At 32.3% G+C, this 24,997-nt stretch overlaps 1 protein-coding gene across 4 annotated transcripts in view; it reads right to left on the bottom strand.

Moving 5' to 3' along the window:
• Positions 1-24,997, bottom strand: part of LOC103575353 (transcription factor SOX-13) — an 84,249-nt gene that overhangs the window by 26,348 nt on the left and 32,904 nt on the right. Inside the window, exon 1 of one of the 4 annotated variants that reach the window (XM_008555104.2) lies at positions 363-859. The exons of the other annotated variants lie outside the window; for them this stretch is intronic. Within the exon in view, the coding sequence (XP_008553326.1) occupies positions 363-379 (17 nt within the window). The 5' untranslated portion in view covers positions 380-859. Of the gene's footprint in view, positions 1-362; positions 860-24,997 lie in introns of those variants that run through there. 4 annotated transcript variants of the gene reach the window in all.

Below are 24,997 nucleotides of genomic sequence, written 5' to 3'. Positions count from 1 at the left end.
TCTCGTTGAAGTCTCAGAATTACCTAACTTTATTTTTTTTAATCATCGGAAGCAAGAATAAAATATTGGAAGGTCTATTTAAAGAACCCGAACTACAGAATAAACCAACTAGAATGCCGGAGGAATAAAAAAAATTTTTAAGTTCCCAAGGACGCATTAACAATAGCCGAGAACGTCACCGGTAACCTGATCCAGCGTCACATGACATAACAGGGTTAGGATCGAGTGTAAAACTCAGGTCACTGGGTCACCAAATAAAAATCCACTTCCACTTTTACAGAAATCCAATACCCTGATCCCTAATTTATAATTCCCGATCTGTAAGCCATCGACAACCGGATAAAAGCTAGATGATTACTCACCTTCCAAGCGTGCTCATATCATCCCCGTTGTTCAAAGCAACCGTCGCGTCAGATGACCATAAGATTAAATTAACAAACCAATAAATAAATAAATAAATAAATAAATAAATAGATACAGGAACTAATAACACAGCGACACTTAACACTAGCGCACTAAGTGGGGGTCTGAGGGACCCGCCTCAGGGGCCGGGCCTCACTTTCATACCTGCGTGTTATTTAAATCACGACAAGTAAATAGTTCAGGTATCAGGTAGCCACCTCTTATTATTTAATTACAATAAATAAGTAATAATAATAACACGTCACTTGGTAACAAGTGGGCCAGGCGCCCACTAATTTACGAACAATACAAATAATCCAGACAGTGTATTTTATAATACATATATATTTATAAAATACAATAGGAATGACCGCGTGTAAGCGTCGGCAGGCAGACTGAGTTGACTGAGGAAGCAGTAATACAAGTTTCGGCGGGCGCTGGCTGACGCAGAAAACTGCCGGCGTACTACGCACCCCCGCCCTGAGCTATCGGCTACTAAAAACCTACACTAGCACATGGATACCCAAGCCAACACACTGGTGTAGTAGTTGTCGGTCGTAACATTATCTCACTTGCTCCCACGCAACGAGTCGATCCCCACTACGGGAACGCGGAAGCTGCTTCTCTGTCACTACCACCAAGATCGATTGTCAGAGTGCTGCTGTCGCGGTTAGATGCACTACCAACTACTACACCACTGGGAAGCTATGCCACGCCCTGTTCGTTGGTAGACGCCTTCTTTCTCTACACCCACGCACCCCCACTGCTGGTACGCTAGAAGACTCGTATAATGGGATGTCAAACTACTGTTTTGCTGAGATTTGTATGACATTGGGCGTCAGCTATAGTCAAAATCCATTTGGGCTTTTTGTTACGCTGCTGGAATTTAGCTCGTGCTTAAGCGGAACTCCTTCATTGAAGCTCACCCAGGGAAGTACCATTGGTTCTGCTGGTTGTCAGCTCGGGGAGGCTTCCAAAGCTGGGACAAATAGACCCCCATTGAATTCCGCAAGGAATCTTTGATGGAAATCCAAATTCTGTGGAATTTTGATTTCGTTTTTGCAAGGGTGGCTTCAAAAATCACCATTTTTTGGATTTTTACAAGCAAATACTCAGCAGTTTCATTAGGAAATTGCTTATAGACGTTATTTAGGTGCTGAACTTTGGATCCCAGCTGAATTTCCCCAGCAATCTTTGCGTAGAAAAATTTTTCCATTATGTCAAAGAACGATTTTGGACAGGCAGCCTTAGAAAAATGGGTTTTTTGGATTCTGTGAGACTGCTAGCCGGCACTTTTGCTGCGGAATCACTCAGAGACATTCCGTGAGATGACCCAGTGATACCCAGAGCAATTTTTCTTAGGAATTTCCAGCCAGAAAAAAGTTTTCATTTTCTGACAGACGGGCTTTCTGGCGTTATTGATTCCGGGTTGATTTTTTTTGGCTTTCCAGCAACAAAATGGCTGGTGCAAATGAAAAATAGTTTGATACAGTAGCATTAGATGCCCGAAATGATTAAACGACAAGGTTGGATCGAGTCTTTGGAGCGAACGTAGCCTTAAAGACGATGGATGTTGATTTGTCTCGGAACCAGGGGAACTTTCGGAGGCAACATAAATCAATATATAATGTAAAGGCTAAAATAGGTATAGAATGAGGTCTGGGAATGCTGGTGGGAGCTGCGCATTGTCTATTGTTTCGGTGGGATGCAGGCAGCGCCGTCGCAGCAGCCCCGATACAGTTTACCGTCGATCCAATGAGATTCTTCAGGGTGGGAATGCTGGTTCAAGACCCACCGACCAATAAGACACCGAGTCAGTCCACCCCCGCAAATCACAATGCCCCATTGTTATCCCGGTTAACAAACGCCCCATTTTAACGGGTTGCGGCGGAACGACCGGGCAGATATCTCGATGGTAATTAGTCGGTTCCGAGCAGCCGATCCATGGGTTCATTTAGTGTCGATCTGCAGGATGACAGAACAGTCGACACGCCTCACTTGTCTCTGTTTCCTTTAGAATCCTCTAAAGAGACGAGATGCCCGTAGCAAAGAGAACCAAAGAGAAGTAAAGGAAGAAGAGAAAACGGAGGAGAATGGCGTCGGCGCATCCCTTTCATGTCTTCCGCAAACCTTTCTCCCTGCTCCGCACCCGTGACCCCTTGTGATGCTTCCAAGCTCTCGCATCTTCCGCGCAGTCGACTGGAGAGAGCTTTCTCTGTGTATAACCCACCCATCCATCCAACGATCCACCCGGCCAACCACCCACCAGCCTCTGTCCTATCCCGTCTACTCTTCACTATTATAACCTTATTCTTTTTTTATCTCCTTTATTTTTTACCATTTTCATTTTATATTTTATACTCTTTTTCCTCTTCCTTCTCTTCCTTCTGCTTCTTCGTCTTGTACATTTTTCTTTGGTTTTATTTCTTTTATTGTCCTGGTAATGTAGCGGATGCTGGGGATGCTGTTACTGGTGCTGGTGCTAGTGCTGGTGATGCTGGCGATACTGATGCTGGTGATGGTGCTGGTACTGGTGCTGGTGCAATCACGAGCAGCTGAATGATGCAGCTGTTCCAGTGTAGCTATTTTTAGTTTGTACAATTTGTCCAATCTTTTCTTACTGCGCGAGGTCGTTGATGAAGGCCTTCGCTATATAACGAGTAAGACCTTTTATCAAACGATATATAGGCATCCGATGCTCAAGTCAGAATATATATATAAACATATGTTAATTTTTGAAAAATATATTTTTAAAATTTTTGAAATTTTTTTTTTTTATTTGAGACTTTTTTTGAAATATTGAAAATTAGTTTTGAAGAATCGATTTATCGAATTTTGTATAATCGACTTTTTGTGGTAAATCGATTAGAAGTTAATTCGATTAATTTAAAAGTAAAATCGAATTAAATTGAAGTGTCGATTTTAAACGGCTCGATATATCGATTTTGTAGATTCGATATATCGAATTTTATATAATCGATTTTTGTGGTAAATCGATTAGAAGTAAATTTGATTGAATTAGAAGCGAAATTGAATTATATTGAAGTATCGATTTAAAAGAGTTCGATATATCGATTTTAAATGGTTCGATATATCAAATCGATGATAATCGAGGTTAATTGATTTAAGTAAAAATAAATGAAATTTTCTTTTAATAGGAGTTTGAATCAATAATTAATAATAATTGATTTAAGTCGATTTATCGATTTAAATCGAGGAATAATATTGATTTGAATCGATTGATAAAATCGATTTAAATTAACAATTTAAAGAAATTTAAATATTTAGATAAAATAAATCATAATCGATTCTTTGAATCAAATCTATTTACGTCGATTCATCGATTTAAATCGAGCAGTTCACTGAAATCGATTCCTCGATTTAAGCCAACTTAAATCGATTAATCGATTTGAATCGATTCATCAATTTAAAATGGATTAATTTCTACTATCGATTAAAATCGGTCCTTCAATTCAAATCGATTAATCGATTTAAATCGATCAATCGATTAAAAATTTTTCTTTTCATTTTCTAGAATATTCTTCCATAATCGTATGCTTATTTACAATTTATAACATCCAATGACAATATTTTACAAAAAAAATTTTAAAAATGTCATCCAATTAAGTATCAATTTTTTTATCCCCCCCCTCTCCCATTTTTTTTTTTATTAAATGCGTATTTATTAGATGTCATACATACAATCCGGTTATATATCAACTCCTTTATGACTTAATCAGCGGTACATACCTACGATATTTATTGTTCTTATTATATACATCCACTCATATACATACATACATATATATTTATATGTACTCACATACTCACATATTTTAATGATGAAAAAAAAAGCAAAAAATAAATTACAACAAGAAAAACTGATCATAAAATACTGAAGAAGCTAGAACAGGAAATGTCAGATAAATTCCATACTCTGATATTATTTTTATTGTCCATATATTTTTACTATTATTATTTTTTTTTTTTATTAAATATACATCTCATCTCATTGTCACTAGAAATAGCACAGTAATTAACCAGCACATGTATATATCTATATATATTAATTACCATACTAAGCGATAATAATGTCAATCGGGCGTTATATATTTTTTACTAAATAATTATTATTTTTCATATATTTATATATTTATTTATCAAACAAGGACATAATTTTTTTTTTATTATTTTCTGATTACAGCTCAATTTTTTTTTTTACTATAGCGAAACGAGTCAGTTGCTTGCCTGACAGCTCATCAATGTCCTAAATATTGACATATATATATATATATATATATATATATACATATATATTTTTTTTTCTTAAATACTTTGACATATGTAGAGGATTATTTTGAAAGGCCGTTTGGGGCTTAAATATCAAAAATATGAAAAAGTCACAAATAACTTTTTTGTAGCTCATAAAATTTCCTACAAAAAAGGTTTCTAACTTTTTTTCCTAAAATTAATTCCTGAAGCTCCAGGTGCTCTGGAAGTTTTCGAATCTTGATAAATTTAAAAAAAAACCAAAATAAGAAAACCGCCAAAGTTTAAATCACCCATATCTTCATAAATATTAAAAATATGACAAAAATTATAGAAACCTTTTTTGTAGCCCTTTCAATTTCCTACAAAATTTATTTTAACTCTTTTTTCCTTAAACCATTTTTTCACCCTCAATTTTCAAAAAATCCCCAAAAACTCATTTTTTTCCCGCTCTCAAGTTTGAAACTAATGATCAATTATTAATTACAAATAAAGCTTCCGTAAGTCGCTAATTAGTCTCTCGTTTTCCCAAAGTCATAATAAGTCCAAACAAAACCAAAATTCATTTGCGTGGGCGCCAAAAGCATAAAAAATACAAAAACTCCTGAAATTGTCATTTTAAATTTAAAATATATATAAATATATATACCAGGTTTTTATTTCGAGCAATGGCGGGTACATTTTAGTCTTTATAGTTCTCAAGACAAAGATGCTGAGATTAAAATACATAACTAAAAAAAATTAGAGTGAGTTCGCGGGTTCGCGATGGGAGAGAAGAAGGGGAAGGGAAAAGGGGAAGAAGAAAAATAAAATGAACGTAACGGGTAACAGAAACTTTGGCCCCAGTGTAATAAGAATAAATAATAAGTAGAGAGGGAAAGAGTAGCATAATGTAAAAAAAAAAAAAAAAAAAAAAAAAAAAAATGAGAATTAAGAACGTGGTCGCGGTTGTGAATGAACATTGGCTCGCGAGTTGGTTTCCGGCGGTTATGCTTCGGTTTAATATATTTTTTAGTTTTATTTAAAAGTGATTCCTCTTACGTCGCGTCATCTCGCATCATCGTTTTACCCCTTTCTCATAATGTTCTTGTTTGTGTATTTGTGTGTTGAGTTGATGGTATAGAATATAAGACGCTGGTGCATCTCTTATGAATGAGTCGACAGTAACTTTGCCTCAAGATTCAACTCAAGACTTGAGAATAAGAATAAAAGGACAAGGAAGAAGAAGAAGATGATGATGATGATGATGATGAAGAAGAGCCAACGACTTTCTGTTATGGGGCAAGACATATTTAGAACTTGATACTCGCTTATACTTTTTTTTTATCTACTGGAGTTAGTTTATTTTCTTTTTTTGAGTAGTTTTTTTTGTTAATGGTCATTTTTGGGCGATCTATCTAAAATATGACTAAAGTTGTTATTTTTAGTAAATTTAATTTCCTACAAAAGTTCTCTGATTGATTTTTTAAATATTTTTCATATTTTACTAGTTATTTCAATTTTAGAAAATTGAACTTTAAAAACAAGATTAGAAATTTTTGATCATTATTAATCTATATAAGCTTCTAAATCTTTAAATATTGATCTAAGAGAAAAATTATCAGAATGTTTTTTGCAGAAAATTTTATAAGCTAAAAAAAAGATTTGATTAAATTTTTTAAAATTTTGTATATTTAACGAGTTATTTTATTTTTTAAGAATTATAATTTTTGAATTTCATTATTATAAATTTTTTGATCATTATTAATCTATAGAAGCTTCTAGATCCTTAAATATTGATCTAGGAGAAAAGTTACTCAGACGTTTTTTGTAGGAAATTTTATGAGCTACAAAAAATATCTGATTAAATTTTTCGATATTTTCGATAGTTACGTAGTTATTTCAATTTTAGAAATTCTAAAATTTTGAATTTCATTATAATTGATTTTTTGATGATTATTAATCTATATAAGCTTCTAAATTTTTAAATATTGACCTAAGATCAAAGTTATAAGGAACTTTTTCATAGGAAATATAAAGGCGTAAAATACCTGATAGATATAACATTCAATTGTTTTATAATATATATTAAGATTAATATTTATAAAACGTTCCGCAATTTTGAAAAGGTCAGAAACTGGGACAGTCGACTTTTATCAGTTTTTTCAATTAAATAGGAGTGGAAATAATTTAAATTGTAGTGAAGGAGTGAATGATAATAAGTGGTCATGTGCAGGTAGGACGTGTGGCACGACCGTTCTATGGTTTTGTATACATATATATAGATATAGATATATATAGTAGCGTGGGTGTGAATTACGGTGGAAACGTTTATAGCCGAGGGAATTATAACGAGTGAAATCGAGCGAGACATTGGCCGTTGTATTGTTGGCTGTGTTATGTTTGTGCCGGTGCTGTTGCTTGTCCCTATTATTTTCCGGAGTGTTACAAACAACGTACATCAAATCGACAATAACAATTACTCATTATGCTTTAATGGATTTTATTTATTATTATTATTTTTTATTGAATTTTAATGGGAAAGTAATGAACTTTTATTTGTATGCTTATTTCAACTTTTCTGACTTAAATATAAAATATATAAGAAAAGTTCTTATCTTTTTTGTAGCTTGTTGATTCGCTTTGCAATTTAGTGCAAAGATCAAATTTTAAATTGCGCATATCTTTTGAAATATCAAAAATATGATAAAAGTCAATAGGACCGTTTTTGTAGCCCTTCAAATTTCCTACAAAAAAGTTACTCATGAATTTTCTCCTAGATCGATATTTAAGGATCTAGAAGCAGAATTAGATTAATAATGATCAAAAATATACAATAATGAGTTCCAAAAATTTATAGTTTTCAAAATTAGAATAACTCGTTAAATATCCAAAATTTTGAAAAATTCAATCAGACCTTTTTTGTACTCCTTCAAATTTCCTACAAAAAACCTTTGAACTTTTTTTCCATAAAACCCATACCTCGGTCTCCAGAAGCTCTAGAACTTTTTAAATCTCCACAACTTATCAAAAATCTAAAACCGAAAGTCCGCTAACCTCAAAAACGCGTTATCTTCGTAAATATCAAAAATATAAAAAAATCTCTCAGGACCATTTTTGTAGCCCTTAAAATTTTCTACAAAAAACATTAGAAGACTTTTTCTCCAGAACCCTTTCTCTAGCTCCCAGGGTCGAAAATCTTAATAATTTGTTATCATTTAATAATTTCTTGTAGCGATAATTAAATAAAAAGGTTAAAATGTAAATAAAATAGAACGAGTTAATCTGGTACGGAAGCACAATAAACTGTCGAATAATAAACTAACGTTTGAGTTAGCATAATAATGCCCTGGCTCCTCGAATCCAAGCCCGAGGCATCTCGTCGTCAGCATCAAAACCCACCGGAACGGATAGAGTGCTATAAATATTCTCAGGCTGTCTCTCTACTCCTTTTATCTTTGGCTCTTCCTCTACTTAAGTGCTCAGCTTATTCCTTCCTCTTATTCTCTACCATTTCTCTTTCACCCTCTTCCCTCTTCTCCTTTAATTTAACCTCTCACTTGCACGGGTTAGTTTCGACCAGCTTCCAATCGCAGCTATTTCTCTACTCCCTCACCCGGTTCCTCATCATCTTCATCTTCATCTTCATCTAGCTCTTCATCTCACTCATATGACTTGTTATTTTATTCATCTCATATTCTTATTATTTATCTAGAGTTTCAGCGTATGTCATTTTCTTGGATAAAACTGTTGCCTATGGTACCGGGTTATTTCCGTGGCTTTTACCGCACCGGATATTTCCGCTCTATTTTTAGTCAGGGATTTTTAGACTCTGGGTTATAAGGGAAAGAGGGTAATGGTTAATAACTTTAATTATTAATAATTGGAAACATTTCGTGAAATCGATTCTGGTTAATTTCATACTTTTTTTACGAACTATTAGAGATAGAGACTTGAATTTTTTTTTGAAATTTCCCTCGTCAAAAACCCTCTTGAAAGAGTACCAACAAGACTAGATTTGCTTCATTAATTTTTTGACTAAACGAAAATCTAAAAATTATGGAAAATTCATTTTTCTAGAAAACTATCAAAGTTATCATATAAATTTTTTTTTTGAAATTTTTCTCGTCAAAAACCCTCTTGAAAGAGTACCAACAAGACTAGATTTGCTTCATTAATTTTTTGACTAAACGAAAATCTAAAAATTATGGAAAATTCATTTTTCTAGGAAACTATCAAAGTTATCATATAAATTTTTCTTTTGAAATTTTTCTCGTCAAAAACCCTCTTGAAAGAGTACCAACAAGACTAGATTTGCTTCATTAATTTTTTGACTAAACGAAAATCTAAAAATTATGGAAAATTCATTTTTCTAGAAAACTATCAAAGTTATCATAAAAATTTTTTTTTTGAAATTTTCCTCTTTCAAAACCCTTTTGAAAGAGTACCAACAAGACGAATTTTCCTTTAAAAAGTTTTCCACAATTTTCCACTTTAAAATTTTCACTTCCTCCTCTTAACTTAAAATCCATATTCCAACTAAACTATCAAAGATACAAAAAAAATCAGTGACAGCATTTTTTTAGTAAATTAAATTTTCTACAAAAAAGGTTCTTACAAATTTTCTTCAAAACTCACTTCTCTGGCCATTAAAATAAATTCGCCATTTTTTTTTCCCAAAAAAAAAAAATCGTCAATTTAAATTGAAAACTAGACTACTTGACATATCTAGTACGTCGTTCAATGCACGAATAAGTTTCTAAAGAGATCCGAGAATTCTTAAATACTTTTTTCTCTAGTATATGACAGTAAGGAACGGAATGATTTTTAAAAATCGTTTATGTTCAACTCGAAATTTAAGTTTGAATTAAAAGTTGTATAAATCTGAAACGTTATCATCCAAGTCATCATCACTGTCACGTCACGGAAATCGAAATCGATAGCTTTGTATGAATTTATAAAAGAAATCCCCCCTTCCCCTTCTCTTATAAAACTCTTTACTGTGCTGTCGATTCCGAAATCTACAAGGGAATGAATCCTGTCCGTAACAACTTTGATCGTCTTCACTTGAATTGAGGGTCGGAGACATGCAAGCTGAGGGTCGTCCCCTTTTTTCACTCATTCGTTAGATGACGTCAGTGTAAATGCGTTAAGTCATTAATCATTTCGTCAAAGCACCTTACATTTTTTTTTTACATATATTATTATTCAATATGTGACAAGAGGGTTTGATTACTAAGTATGTAATAGAAACTATTTAAAAATCGATTTAATTGAATTTTTGAATTTTTTGAAAATTTTGGAAAATGTACTGACGGAAATCTGGGCATGTGGGTACTCTTTCAAGAGGGCTTCGAACAAAGAATAAAGTATACAAAACATAAAAGTCGAAACTTGAATAGTTTTCGTAAAATATCGAGAGCTCATAAGAATGGAAATTTGATAATTTTGTTAAAAGTAACGGAAACTTTGAATTTTTTGCATAAAATGTGTTTGGATTTATATTTCTAGACGTTTATTATAAAGAAGGTCCATTTTACCCCGGAGTATATTCGGCTCAACAGCTTGAGATTAATACAATAACGTTCTTTGTATGAGTAACGACACGTGTTGACCGTGATTCTCAATTGAAAACACGTGGTCTGATTAGCGCTAACAAAAAACGTAAGAAATATCATTAGTATTTTTCAACGGTCAATTATGTATGAGATGAAATTCATTTCAATGGACGGTAGTCTGTTATTATTATAACTCGACGGCTATCGCAATTGTCCAAAGGACTTTTATTCATCATCGAGTGCCACTTGATGCTCTTTTTTCATTCAATTTTTGCTGCTCACTGGCAAAGGAACAAGAAATTTTATTAAACCTTTTTTTTATATAAATTTTTCTTAAATAACAGAATTAGATTTTTATATCAATGTCATATAATTTTATATTGATTGTTTGTCTGTTTCGACCTTGCCCTTCCAGCAACTTGGAAGTCTACTGAATGAAATTATTTTCTAAAACTCAAATATATATTTTCCGTCCCTCAAAACATTAAAATAATTTTTATTCCGGAAATTCATATAATTATACATTAATTTTTTACTTGATTTTGCCTTTTCTAACGACTTGGAAGCCTAATAATGAATGCAATACTTTTCTACAGACCCAAGTATATAATTTCCACCCATCAAAATATTAAAATTATTTTTAATTCGAAAATTCATATAATTATACATGATCTTTTTATTTGATTTTGCCTTTTTCAGCGACTTTAGACTAAAGTAATTATCAAAATGCTACTGAAAATATACGCACATATATTTTCAGTACATAAAAAATATAAAATGTCGTCCACGAAAAAAAATTAATATAATTTTATATAGACTATGTACTCGATTTCGACCTTTTCATGGTCTGAAATAAAATGATTAATAAAATTCCTTTTCCTACCCTTAAATATATGTAAGTAATCACAAAAAACCGAAAAATAACGTATTTCCAAAAATTCATATAATTTTATATAGATCATTTGCACGATTTCGACGTTTCCAGTGGCTCAAAATTAAAATAACTAATAAAATTTTTTTATCTACCACCCAAAATATGCAAGTAATCACAAAAAACTGAAAAATGATTGATATTTTAAAAATGTCATATAATTTTATATTAATTGTCACCACTGACTCCTTTATATTTCTCAATAGAATAATACAGTACTGAAACTTTTGGGCACTGAATTTATTCTATGGAAAAAGCAATTTCTTGAATATAAATATATATCTATATATTTCTTGTAATGTCTGTAGTATATATGAAAAGTCGAAGTAAAGGTAAAATCATTCCTATAGAAAACGTTAATAATAATAATGATAATAATAATAATTTCCCTTCTCTTTTCAAACGCTGTCTGATGTAGTAGGTATATATATATAGTTATATATATGTATATAAATATATAGGTAGTATAGAAGGCAACGGGAACAGAAGCGGGAGCAGTAGAACTACACGGTCTTTTCATTCGAGACATGAATGGCTTGAACGAGTTGAGCCACATCCTACTTCGTTTTACGTCTTTTCCACTATTATCCATCTCACGTTATTATTTTTTATTTTTTCTATTTTCTTTTCACATTTTTGTTATTTCCTTTTATCTCATGTTCAATTCTATTTTATCATTCGATCCAATTTTATAACCTATTCTACGGAGTAATGCCTTCATTTCGCCCTTGAGTTTAACAAATAATTAAATGTCTAAAGTTGATGTGATTGTAAATTACGGTTACTTCAATGAATTACATTTACTAGGGTCACAATCACTCATTTTTATTTTTTATTATGAAATTACAACTTATTGAGTGTAAATATAATTATATTAATAATTTATAATTATATTTATATTTTTGTTATAATTAGGCTCTAAATTAGCAAAATTTTGCGGTATATAATTATATATGAATCATATGTTCTCCTATATAATTATATATAGTCACTGATCATTTATATGATCATATAAAATTTTCATATAATTATATACAGGCAAATACTCTCATATACGTTCACATATGGTGGTCAGATAGTTATATATAATTTTGTTTGCTTATATGATTATATATGCTTTATGTATTTCATTTAGTAAAATATAACTATATATGATCGTTTATAGTGATTAGAAAATTATATTGGCCATGAATGACAATCATATAATTTTATATATTCTAATTTCATCATATATGATCATATACGGTTCTTATATAATTATATGCAGTCATGTATTTCAAGTCTAATCATATATGATTCTCATATAATTATACATAGGAAAATGTACTTATATATGAGCATATATGACTATCAAAAAATTATGTACTGTAAAATATAATTATGTGCGATCATCTCTAGTGATGAAATAATTACAGTACTCATATATACTTCTATCTGATCGAATATGGTATTCATATAATTTCATACAATTACATTTGCTTTTATATGATCTTATACGGTTCTTGTATAATTGTATAGAGCAAAATATAATTATATATGAGCATATGTGGCCATCAGATTATTATTTACTATAACATATAATTATAGGTGATTATTTTTAGTGACTATAATTATAGTGTCATATATACGTATATCTGGTCACATGTAATTACATATGATCAGGATCACATATAGTGATTATATATAATTTTATGTAACATTTTCTGTCAATTTTTGAATAGATTGAAAAAAATGTCGTATAATTGTGTAGGAATGAACATAGTCATATATTTGTTCGTATATAATTATATATGATTAGATGTATATTTTTTGTCTCGAGCTGTTGGTATAAAAATAATTTTTTTTTTCTGGACAAGAAGAGAAAAAATTTGCAATTAGAAAATAAAAAAAGCAATTAATATTGTAATAAGACAAAGAGGACGTTGATGACTGGTAGAGAATATAAAAAAATATTCCGGTCACGATAAGCGACAGCAAAAGACACTGGAATGAGGAATATCTTTGTGGAGTTGAATCGAGTCTCTTAGAGCGAGCTCTGGCTGATGATGATGGACCAGTCGGTGGCAGAGAGCGTCGAGGGGGTGGTCGATGTGGATGAAACAGGCAAGGGGGTGAGGTAGGGAGGGACGAGTATCCATATCATAAAAATAATCAACTCCATCATCCAATGAGCCGCCCTAAGGCTACTTTGATCTCATCGCGCATTTGTTTTTCCCGTCACAAGAACCAACTTTGTTCCGTCTTCGTCACGAGCTTTTTCCGGCGCCCCTATATTATCGTGGATAGAAGTAACCTAAGAAAAAGGTAATAGAGCTGAAGAGAGATGGAGATAAAAAAATATATATATAAGTAAGTAAAGAAAAGTAAGCCGGACGAGCTTCTTATCGACGGGCGTGCAACTTTTAGTGCTTTTGCGAATAAAAAGTTAATGAGAAAGGGGATGTTATTTAGTTTTGTTGGCGGTTCGAGACCTTGTGCTTTACTTAACAGTCATCTGTTAATGCCCTGTATAAATAATGCCCACAATTTACTTTTAATCCTCAAAATTTGTCAAAAAAATAAATTTCATTGCGCGCCACGCAGGTGGGCTCCAATTTCGACCTCTGATATTTCTGTCATATCTCTACGAAAAATGCTCGTACCGTAAATGAAAAAAAATTATTTTTCAGCTTAGAGTGCCCACTTTCTTGCTCTGACACCAGCGAATTCTCAAAAAAAAAATTTCACCCCTATTTTCGGGCCGGAAACCAAAAAAACGAATTCGGCGATTTTCTAATGAATTTATTTTCGTCATAAAAACGATTGAAATAAATTTTTTACGTCATATCGATGGAATGTACATTGAAGTAGAGACTCTAACCTTTGAAATGACATTTTTTTATTCTCAGTACGATAACTCTGAGCGGAGTTAGGAGACTTCAAAGTTTGGTCGGGCGCCAAAGGCTGAGGGCGGGGGGAGATGTTACATTGGGAAGTTAATAAAAGCATGATGTTTATTGTATTGAGGTTGATAAAATTTCAGATGAGGCGGTAATCAATAGACGTTCGACGGTTGCTACGGGAAATGCACAGCGAATGCACTTGGTAATTATAATTACTGAGTAAATAGAGTAACAGAGAGTTGTAGTTGGGTTGGGCTGGGTTGAGTTGGGTATGGATGGGAATGTGCTCTCTATGTTGGGCTCGGAGGTTTTGAGGTATCGGGGTTGGGTGTAGGATACAGTGGATGGCTGGTGCTTGTGTCGATATCGAGGACGAATCCTGGGAAGAACACAGGTGAGGAGGCAAAGGGAGTCAGTCCATTATATGCGCGGTATTCCCTCATTGGTAGATACCGCGCAGTCGATATCCTACATTCAATGGGTTATTTCATTCTCTCGCTTCGATCTACCGACAAGATACTCATCCATATTTCTATTGGCTCTTTTGTTATCTTGTTCCAAGTTTTTTTTACATTTTTTATGGAAATACTAGACCCGCATTCTCATGCTGAGGAAAATATTCCAGTGGGTTCGGGTCATTGTATAGCTTGTGATAAAAAAAAATTATTAAAACATTTTTATTAATTATGATTTATAAGGACTGCTTTTATTTTCTAACCTCGATTTTTATTTTTAGTCTTATTGTGAAAATCAAATTTTTTTTTATAAATGTTGAGGGTGGGGTTTAAAAGTTCACTTGAGAAGATTCTAAAAATAATTTACTTTTATTTTTTCGACTATTCGTTGAGGCGTCAGAAGATTTTGAAAATTCGAGATGGCAAAATTTTGAAATATTAATTTTTGATATTATTTTAGAAAATAAATATTTTTTAAAAAATATTGAGGGTGGGCTTCAAAAGTTCACTTGGAAAGATTCTAAAAAAAATTTGGTTTTATTTTTTTAACAATTCGTTGAGGCGTAAGAAGATTTTGAAAATTCGAGATGGCAACATTTCGAAAAGTTCATTTTTAGTCTTATTTTGAAAATTAAATTTCTTTTTTAGAAATATTGGGGGTAGGGTTCAAAAGTTCACTTGAGAAGATTCTAAAAATAATTTACTTTAATTTTTTTATTGATTAAACACGTTGCCAGAGGGCGCTAAAAATTCGAGGTGGCAGTTTCTCATCTAATTGATCAACTTTTCGATTAAAATTCATCAAAGTAAGAAATTTTCTAATAAAATATCAAAAGTTTACATCTGAAGTTAATAAAAAAAATTTTCTGAAAATAATTTATCAATTTTTAAAAATTCTGAAGACCATCAAAAAATCCATGCGAGAAACTACAGTTTGACTACTTAAAAAAATGGCTTTTCGAGTGTAATCCACTGAAATTCGACCAAAAAAAAAATGTTCAACGACCCCTCGTGCCCGAAAACCGAACTAATAAACTAATTGTGATACTTGGTCGCAGTATCAAATATTAACCATAGATCAATCGGTCGCAACTCTCGGTCGCGTGTCTCCTCCCCTTCCCTTTCCCTCCCCTGGCTCCGCGTACTCAAATCCCGCATTAGCAGAGCCGGGGGTTAACGCTGGCTCACTTAACCCCTTGAGCTTGTGGTCGTACATAAAGTTGTTATGTTTGTCCTTTGAGTAGTTTAACATAGAGGGCGCTCATAGGGTATATATAAATATATATATCGCTTGAGGACCTAGATTCCAGGGTTGGGGGCTAGGGGCCAACGCCCGACTACATCCTCTGGGACTCGATCTATCCGCTAATGGCTTCAGGATACTTGCTAGACAACTTTGTCATCATATCACATATATATCTACGTATATATCTATGTATATATTTATTAATAATAATAAATATATACAAGGTCCCATCGGATTTACCGTCAATCATATTCATCATTGATAACCATCTTTATGTTTTTTTTTATCACAATTTATTGATCATTTAAAACAAGATACTCCGTTTTAATTTCCTGACTTTCTCTTAATATACATACATATATATATATATATATATATATATATATATATATATATATATATATATAAAGAAGGTAATCCTATAAAACGTTAGTTGATTAACCCGTTAAGTCGATCCCATCAGGAAGTAGACGAAGAGAGAAATTGTCTAATCAAGTGATTTTATTCTTATGTATATATATTTTTTTTATTTGTTGTAAGAAATTAAACGGGTGGAAAATTACAAGATTTTATGTTAGTATGCACATATTTCATATATTTAAATACACATTAGAATAAAGAGTTTTATGCGCTTTTATATGAGTACCCACATGATATATTTTTTTTTAATTTTTTAAACAGGTTATATACTCATATATATATATGAATATATATATTGTTTGAAATATTTAAAATAAGTATGACTTGTGGGTATTCATTTAAAAGAGCATAAAATTTTTTATATTAATCTGAATCCAAAAAAAAAAAAAAAAATATATATATATATATATATATATATATATATTTAAATATACATGAATATATATTTTTGAATGAACAGTAAGGTAAAGAATTTCGTGGCCTTCAATATGAGTACCTACATGCTATATTTCTGCGTAATAATTGTCATATATTTAAATATATGACTATATATATTTTTTGAAATATTAAAAATGTATATGGCTTGTGGGTACTCATTTTAAAGAGCATCAGATTTCCAGTACTATTCTGAATCCAAAAACCATATATCTATACATATATGTAAATATATATATGTATATGCATATAAATTTTTTTTTCTTTTCAACAATTTGCCCATAAATGACTCAGAAAAAAATAAGGGATCGTTTTTGTTAAAAAAGAAATTTAGTATCAATAACAGAATTTCAATTATTGGTTGAATAAACCGTCATGAGTGTCAAGAAAGACGGAAAAGCTCATGAGTGAACGAGAATTAGCGCGCAAGTTGAAAGAGATGAACGAGCGTGCACACTGTGGCTAATGAGTCGAGGGATGATTGATTCGCCATTCGTTCATTATTTTCCCTCTCTCTTGCCGTAATTTAACCATCTTGGAGATCTGAGGTAACGTAAGTCTTGTACCCAAACCTTGGCTGATTCCTTTCATTAGCATGCTAAGCGCCCACACCAAAATCTTTCTTGCGCAAGTTCATTTTGCATTCACTAGCCGTCATCCCGGCTCTCGGCTACAATAAATACACAATAACTTGCTACTTGTCACCCTTCAGTCCCCTCCTTGCTTCTTTTGACTGAACTAGAGCCCCCTCTACGAAACCACCATCCCCCAGCCCCAGAAAATTATTTATTTACTTCCATGAAAGCCTCGGGTCCAAAAGAGTGTTTTGTTCCCAACGCTCCCTATTTATGCCACGATCCTTGATCACCGATGATTAATTGTCTAATAATCTCACTTGATAGAGTTCATTTACTCAATTATTTTTATTACGTATTGAGTACTTTGATATTTTCCCGGTTTCTTTTTTTTTTTTTTAACTTAAAATTACGACGTCGAGGAAGTTGGGCTTAAAAAATTTGTAACTTCGAAGTTTCTTAGAATAAAGACTTAAGAAAGGGCTCAAAATTTTCTGTAGACTTTGCAGAATGTAGGAAATTTTTTTTTTTTGTTGATATCTTTCATAGTTTTTGAGAAAAAAATTATTCAAGTGATCGAAAAATAGCAAAATTTCGAGATAAAATTTTTTTGGAACTTAAAAAATTTATAACTTGCAAGTTTTTGGAGATAGAAAAAAGTTTATATAAATAATTTTTTAGGTAATTGAATTTGGAGCAAAAAGTATTCTCATACATTTTTTGATAAGTTTGTAAATTTTCCCGGAATTTCAATTTGAAACTGACCCTTTCAAAATTCGATTCTAATTTTCCATTTTTATGATCTCTGTTACAACAATCGAAATTCTGGCTAAACTATCACACTTATCACCAAAATGACCTCTTACATTTCGATAGAGGATAAAATTTTCTACAAATAAGGTCCTCACAAAATTTTCCATAAACTCATAAATTTCCCCAGAATTTAAATTCAAAACTGACCCTTTCTAAAATCGATTCCAATTTTCACTCTTCCATGAATATCGGAATTAAAAAATTTTTAACTCAAAAGTTTACAGAGATAGAGACTTCAGTAAGGTCTTAAAATTTTCTGTAGACTTCATAGAATCTATAAAAAATTAATTATGTAAATAGCTCTCATAGTTTTTGAAAAATAAATGATTTTTGTGGGTCCTTAAGAAATCAAAGCTAACCCCACTTTTTGAAAAAAATAAATTCCGTTAATAACTCAGTGAGTTTTTTCCCGAAATGAAATATTAAGGTCGGGTTTCGAAGGTTCACTCGGGTAGTATTTAAATAAAATTATTAAAAAAATTAGCGTCATTAAAAAAATCAGCTATGGAAGATCAAAAATTCGAGGTGGCACTTCCGGGGCGGGTTTTTTTGCATTTTATGAAGGTAATGTGATGTCTTACGCATTGCAGCTTAAATTTTATCTCATGGGAGTTGTCCAGGTATGTCATGTAGTGAGCAGTAGCATGCATAAAGCTTTTGGAACAATGTGGGTCGCCTGTTGAATTATTCCCTTTGATTGCGTCGCTCTAATTCAGATTCTACACTATCTCGTTTCGTCATTCCGACCCCACTTACTCTTTTTACTCTGCTACGACCCTTATATATACATATATATGACCTTTGACATACGACTCACGTTACTGATTTCCATGTCGACATGTTTAGAAATAAAAAAATTAAATTAAAAATGATCAATAAATTTTAAGACATTTTCACTAAAAAATGTTTAAATTTATATAAAGAATGACGAGATTATTTATAATAGATGACATTTTTTAATGGATTATAGTCGAGGTGAGTTATGAATATGGTGACTTGCTTTTTTTTTCATATATATATATATGAACAAGAATATTGCATGTGAGAAGACTGAAATTCAAATTCGAGCTAAAATTTGAAAATTTCAAGTTTGATTGAAATCATGAGTAAAATAATGGAGATAGAAAAAATTTTGTAAGGACAATTTTGTAGGAAATTCAATTAGGAACAAAAAATGTTCTTACAAAATTTTTGATAAGGTTGTAAATTTCCTCATAAATTAAAATCAAAACTGACCCTTTCAAAAATGAATCCCAATTTTCATTATTTCCTTCCAAAAATCGAAATTGCGACTAAACCATCACACTTATCAAAAAAATGATTCCTTACATTTCGATAGAGAATTATATTTCCTACAAAAAAGCTCCTTACCACTCTTCCCCATCTCCAGTCCTTTCTCCCCAAATCCTAATTAAAAAGCTCTCTTTAAAATTAAAAATTCTCTCCCCCCCCTCCCTCGCGCCATTTTAATTATCTCCAATTCCAGCATTTACATACTCATAATACCATAATACCCTCCTACATAAAACCGTCCATTTCTCGTCTTAATTCAAGAAACTTAAATGTCTCATTATTTATTATATTTTTTTTTTCCATAATTATTGTTACTAATTAGTGGGCATATTTGCACAAATGATAAATAAAATAAAAGCAGACACATCTTTTGTAAGGACCTAGCGAGATTAACACGGCAAGCTATTGAATTTTCTTACATATATAAATATATATATATATAAATATATATATATATATATATATATATATATATATATATATATATATATATATATATATATATATATAATATAATATATAAAATAAAAATAGCCTGGCAATAAAAGCCTTGTAGAGTTTCCTTTCAATGCTTTCATAAAAATTTTGTCGTGAAAACTAATTTTCTTGGAGAAAACTCGCAACAAGAGAATAAAATAAAAAGAGTATTAAATAAAAGGGGGTAAATTATTTTTTTTTTTTATTTTTTTCACCTCTTTACTTTTATTTATTTTATCTTCATATGCCTCTTTCTGCTTTTTCTAGACACAAAAAAAAATAAAAAAAAAAATTGCGAGCAGCTACTTTTATATGAGGTGCTAATCTTGGAAAAAAAAGGAAAAGAGGGGAGCGGGTGAAGAAAAAGGAAGAAGGGGAAGGGAGAAGGAAGGGGAGGGGAAAATATTCACCCTATTCGGAATCGACTAGAGCCCTAACGTATTTTAAACTTTCAACCCGGGAATTATAATGTAGTAATGTCATTTTAGCAGTATTATTATTTATTGAGGGTGAATTACTAATGTAACCAGTTATTTTCAAATATATTTTACTCAATACGGTAAAATGGACACTGATTCAAAATTTACACGAATTTTATCTTTATACTGCGATTCCTCCCGAGTATGGGGGGGGGGGTGAGAAATTAAATTTTTTTAGGATTTGCGAGAGTGTTCTAAAGGCCTGTTAGCTTTTATTTTCAACCCTTGGGGTTATAAAATTTTTTTTTTTTAAATATTGACCATGGGGTCGAAAACTAGAGAATCCCAGTTGTGAGATACTACTTTTTTTTTTATTCAAATCTGATAATTTTGAACCAAAAATTAAGGGTTAAAATTTTTTTTGGGTTCATATTACTTTAGATAATAAATAGAGACCAGAAAAAAAAATTCAAAAATAAGAAAAAGTAAATTTTCAGAGAAAAAAAAAATGAAAATTGTTTCTGCTGACAAAGAAATATAATTAAATAATAATAATAATAATGTAAAAAATATTGCAATACCTGTTAAATAAAACTATAATTTCTAATTGCAAAATAAACTAGATTCTGGAATTCCTAAGACAGGATTAAGCAATTTTATGTTAGATATTGTCATCTCTTTCTGACAACTGACAAACAACATTCAACATACGCACACATGCACACGGGATTTGTATTGCCAACGTCACATATCATCGTACTCCACATTGTCCAATAACAAGTATAATTGCCCGAGGCATAATCTGCTAAAAAAAAGTTACTGAAAGAAAGAGTGAGAAAGAGATAGAGAAGGGGGAAGGGGAAGAGGGAGGGGAAAAGAAATAAAGAGCAAAAGTACTCTTATCCGCTTAAGCCGTCAATCGTAGCACGAATATACCTAAAGCCAATTATCCTGCTTATTACACTTCGCAATAACAGATACAAAGATGCCATTGGTCAATCTGTCGACGGAAGTTGAAAAATTTATATATTTTTACTTCTGGAAAAAAAGCTAATCACTAAAAGATTATCGGAGGATTGTGGCCTAACTAGTAGAGATATGATAAAAATTTATTGGACCTTTTTTGTAGGGAATTCAATTTCCTACAAAAAACGTCTTAGTCGTTTTTTTGTAAATTGAATATTTTAGCCAGAATTTTGATTATAAATTCCGTTGGTTCGAAAAGTGGGCGCCATTTTCGGGTAAAATTAAAATATGCGGCAGCTTAAATGAAAATGAAGGAACCTATCAAACAATAGTGAGAATAAATCGAAGCTATCTCTTCAGCCGGGTTTTTCAGCCGCGTCAATACGTCGCCCGGAGCCACGATAAGGTTCTGGTATTAGTGGGCTCAGGTAGCAGTAGATGGCGTCGTTCATCCCTACCAATCCGACTAAACCCTGAGCTACCTTAGTGTCTCACCCCTTCACCCATCAATCTTACCCTCGCTCCTCTTCCCCATCTCGCCCTTGATTTTCTCTCGCTGCGTCTAAGTACAGCAAGAGCCTATTGAATCCCTGGCCTTCGAAATTACTTGGCGTATGTGGCGCACCCGTCGGATCACTGGCAATATTACTCTTAAGATTACCAATATCCTTAAAGTACCAGTAGCTGTCATAAAAGACAGGCTTAGCGCCATGATATTACGGCGCAAAGTATTATCGCAAATGCTCAAGATCCACTAGCAGATGGAGAAGAACGATTTTACACTAGTATTAAACTGCTGCTATCACTCCCTCTGTGTCTGGATCCTTGTACTCAGAACCGGTACTTTTATGTTCATTACTTATTACTGCAATAGCCTTTGGCTGGTCTAGGTCCTGCTCTTGGTTCTTGTTTCTAATTCAGTGTTGGTTGTTCACCCCAGCCCCCGAAGGGATGATGAATTTTTCAATGGCCATTGTCAGAAAGAAAACTTTTGTCACGATTGTCATTGAGGTTGTAATCCCAAAAGCCCCAGGCGATTTCGCTTAGTCTGAGTGTTAAAACATTGATAGAGGTATTGAAGGATTAGATTGTGGGGTACAAATTGTCATTTCATGGCTGATGACTTAGAAGAATTAGCGAGAATGTGACAGATTTTTGGTCTACGACTAGTTCTTGACATGGAGGAGGAGACGGGAGAGATCTAGTAGGGGATTCTGATGTGTGGAATCTGTGGTAATCATGTAGGAAGCTAAGAAACCTTGTGCTCCGGGTTTGCAAGTATTGATTTTTATTTTTCGTTCATTTCATCATAAAATATTGAATTTATAGGAAAGTTATTAAAGAGTTTTTTTTAAGAAATTTTGTCCTCTACAAAAGTATCTCAGTCCATTTTTGTCGTAACTCTAATAGTTTAGCCAGGCAAGCTGGTTCATTGGTCCATTGCAACTCGTGGTTAGGAAGTGGCACGTGGATTGATTTCAAATGAAATTTCTGGCAAAAATATTGAACCTACATGAAAATTGCACATGACCATTGTTGTAGAGAATAGAATTTCCAACAAAATTGATCCAGAGACTTTTAGCCCTAACTCTGTAACTTTAGCCAGAAAAATCATTCAAAGTTTGATATTGTTTTTACTGGTTCCTATTCACTCGTTTGCTTAAAAAAAATGGCAATTGCTTAAAAAAAATGAGACAGTTCATCTGGTAGGATTATACTCAGCAAAGCACGAGAGGAAACAATTTGTTTGTTAAGCGATTTGTTGATAATTAAAAAGAAAGAGGACCGTAGGCGTCAGAAGTCGACGACAGCTGGAGCGAAAAAGGGTAAAAGCAGCGATAGGTTGTCAGTAGCGGAGAATCAGAAGCAGAATCAGAGACCAGAGAAGAGACTAGAGTAGAGCAGAGACCAGAGGTACTTGGACGTAATTTGCAGTTAAATTAACGGTGCGCATCCGCATAAACGGGCGCCGCTTTAACGATTTAACGTTCTCATGTCGTTTAAATTTAATTTGACGATTGCTCGTTAAAGTTGTATACCAAATTACACACCTCTTTGTCTTTGTAATACTGATGATATGTTTTAAAACAAACTGTATCACTTTATTTATTATATTATTCATTTTAACTTTCGGCGGATGAATTCTCAGAATAGAAAAAAAAATTATGACAGCAAAAAATAGTGATGAGACAAAGCGGTTGACTTTGTTATTTCCGTCTGGGCGTTATGTTTCAGACAATAATTCAAACACGTGTGGACCATACGCTAGAGTCGTCATTTGTTTCAGTTCAAGGATACGGGACTAGATCGTCGATTCAATTAAAACTAAATATTTTTGTTCAAATGACCCCAGCGGGTAAACTATTGGGTTTAGGGTTAAATTTATAAGGACCTTTTTCATAGAAAATTAAATTTCCTATACAAATAGTCTCATAAATTTTTTTCGTATCTTTGATAGTTTCGTTGAAAATGGAAGTCAAAGATTGTGGGGGTAAAAAAAGGGAAATTTCCTTTTGGAAATTTTTAGGCAATTTATCAAAGGAAAACTAGTCGTGTTGGTACTCGTTCCAGAGGGGTTTTGGAGAGGAAAATTTCTAAAAAAAAAAATTTGATGATACCTGTAATAGTTTTCGAGAAAAATGAATTCCGCCTAATTTTAGTTTTTGAAAAATTGGAAAAAAAAATTTGGGGAATAATAACTGATAGAATAAGTAAAATAAATGAGTTTTAAATGGGTTGGGAACAAAGAGTTGCATTAATTAAGGATAATTCTGATCTTGATCAGCGATCAGATGTAGAAAAAAAAAATAAAAGTAAACATATTGCTCGGAGATTGAATAAGAGGTAGAGAAGTAGGATCCGTTAATAAGAAAGAGTAGACTCGGTATGGCAATACAAGACAAGTAGAAAAAGTTAATGGTCTTACGACAGACACGAGTAAGAAATCTGTTTATAAAAAAAAAAAAAAAAGGATTAAATAAAATAGAGTTGGATATGGAAAGAATAAAAAAATAAGGAAACAACTGAAATAAGAAGAAGAGATCGGTAAAGGGCGTAAGAACCCGACGAATAAATACTTGGAGATGTAATCGCTGAAGGAAACAAGCGGCAGAATTGTTCGGAGAATAATTGAAAGCGCCGCTCGTTGAGCTTCCTCTCATTCCTATTCGCGATTCTCCTCTTTGCCATTTTCTGGCTCTGTCTCGCGCCGATTTCTGATCATTTTTACTCTTTCTCTTCGAGACTATGGTCTCTAAGCTTCTAGATAATTCTCTAGTACTTGTACTTTGTGTCACAGGTCGTCAAATGTCACCCTGGTTTGACTAAACTCAGAGTTGACCGTCAATCTAATGATCGATGCTCTTGTTATCTCAACTTTTATTCAAATTGAAATTCCGGCTAAACTATCACATTTATGGCTTTGTTACTTGAGAGCGTTTTTGTAGGAAATTTAATTTCCTATAAAATTGTTTTTATACTTTTTTTCGATATCTTTCATACTTTCGCCAGAATTTATACTTCAAAATCTAGATATGGCGCCCATTATCAGAATTTTTATATAGATCTTTTAAAATCAAAATTCTGACTAAAATATCATACTTATGGCTTTGTTACTAAGAATCTTTTTTGTAGGAAATTTAATTTCCTATAAAATTGTTTCTATACATTTTTTTGATATCTTTTATACTTTCGCCAGAATTTTGACTCCAAGTCAAAAATCTAGATATGGCGCCCGTTATCAAAATTATTATATAGGTCATTTTCAAATCAAAATTTTAACTAAACTATCATACTTATGGCTTTGTTACTAAGGACCTTTTTCATGGAAAATTAAATTCTCTACAACTTAATATTAAATAAATTTTTTCATATCTGC

Source organism: Microplitis demolitor, chromosome 9, assembly GCF_026212275.2.
Source record: "Microplitis demolitor isolate Queensland-Clemson2020A chromosome 9, iyMicDemo2.1a, whole genome shotgun sequence".
Lineage (NCBI taxonomy): Eukaryota > Metazoa > Arthropoda > Insecta > Hymenoptera > Braconidae > Microplitis > Microplitis demolitor.
Note: the sequence above shows the minus strand (reverse complement) of the source record. Positions and strands in the feature narration are given on the sequence as shown.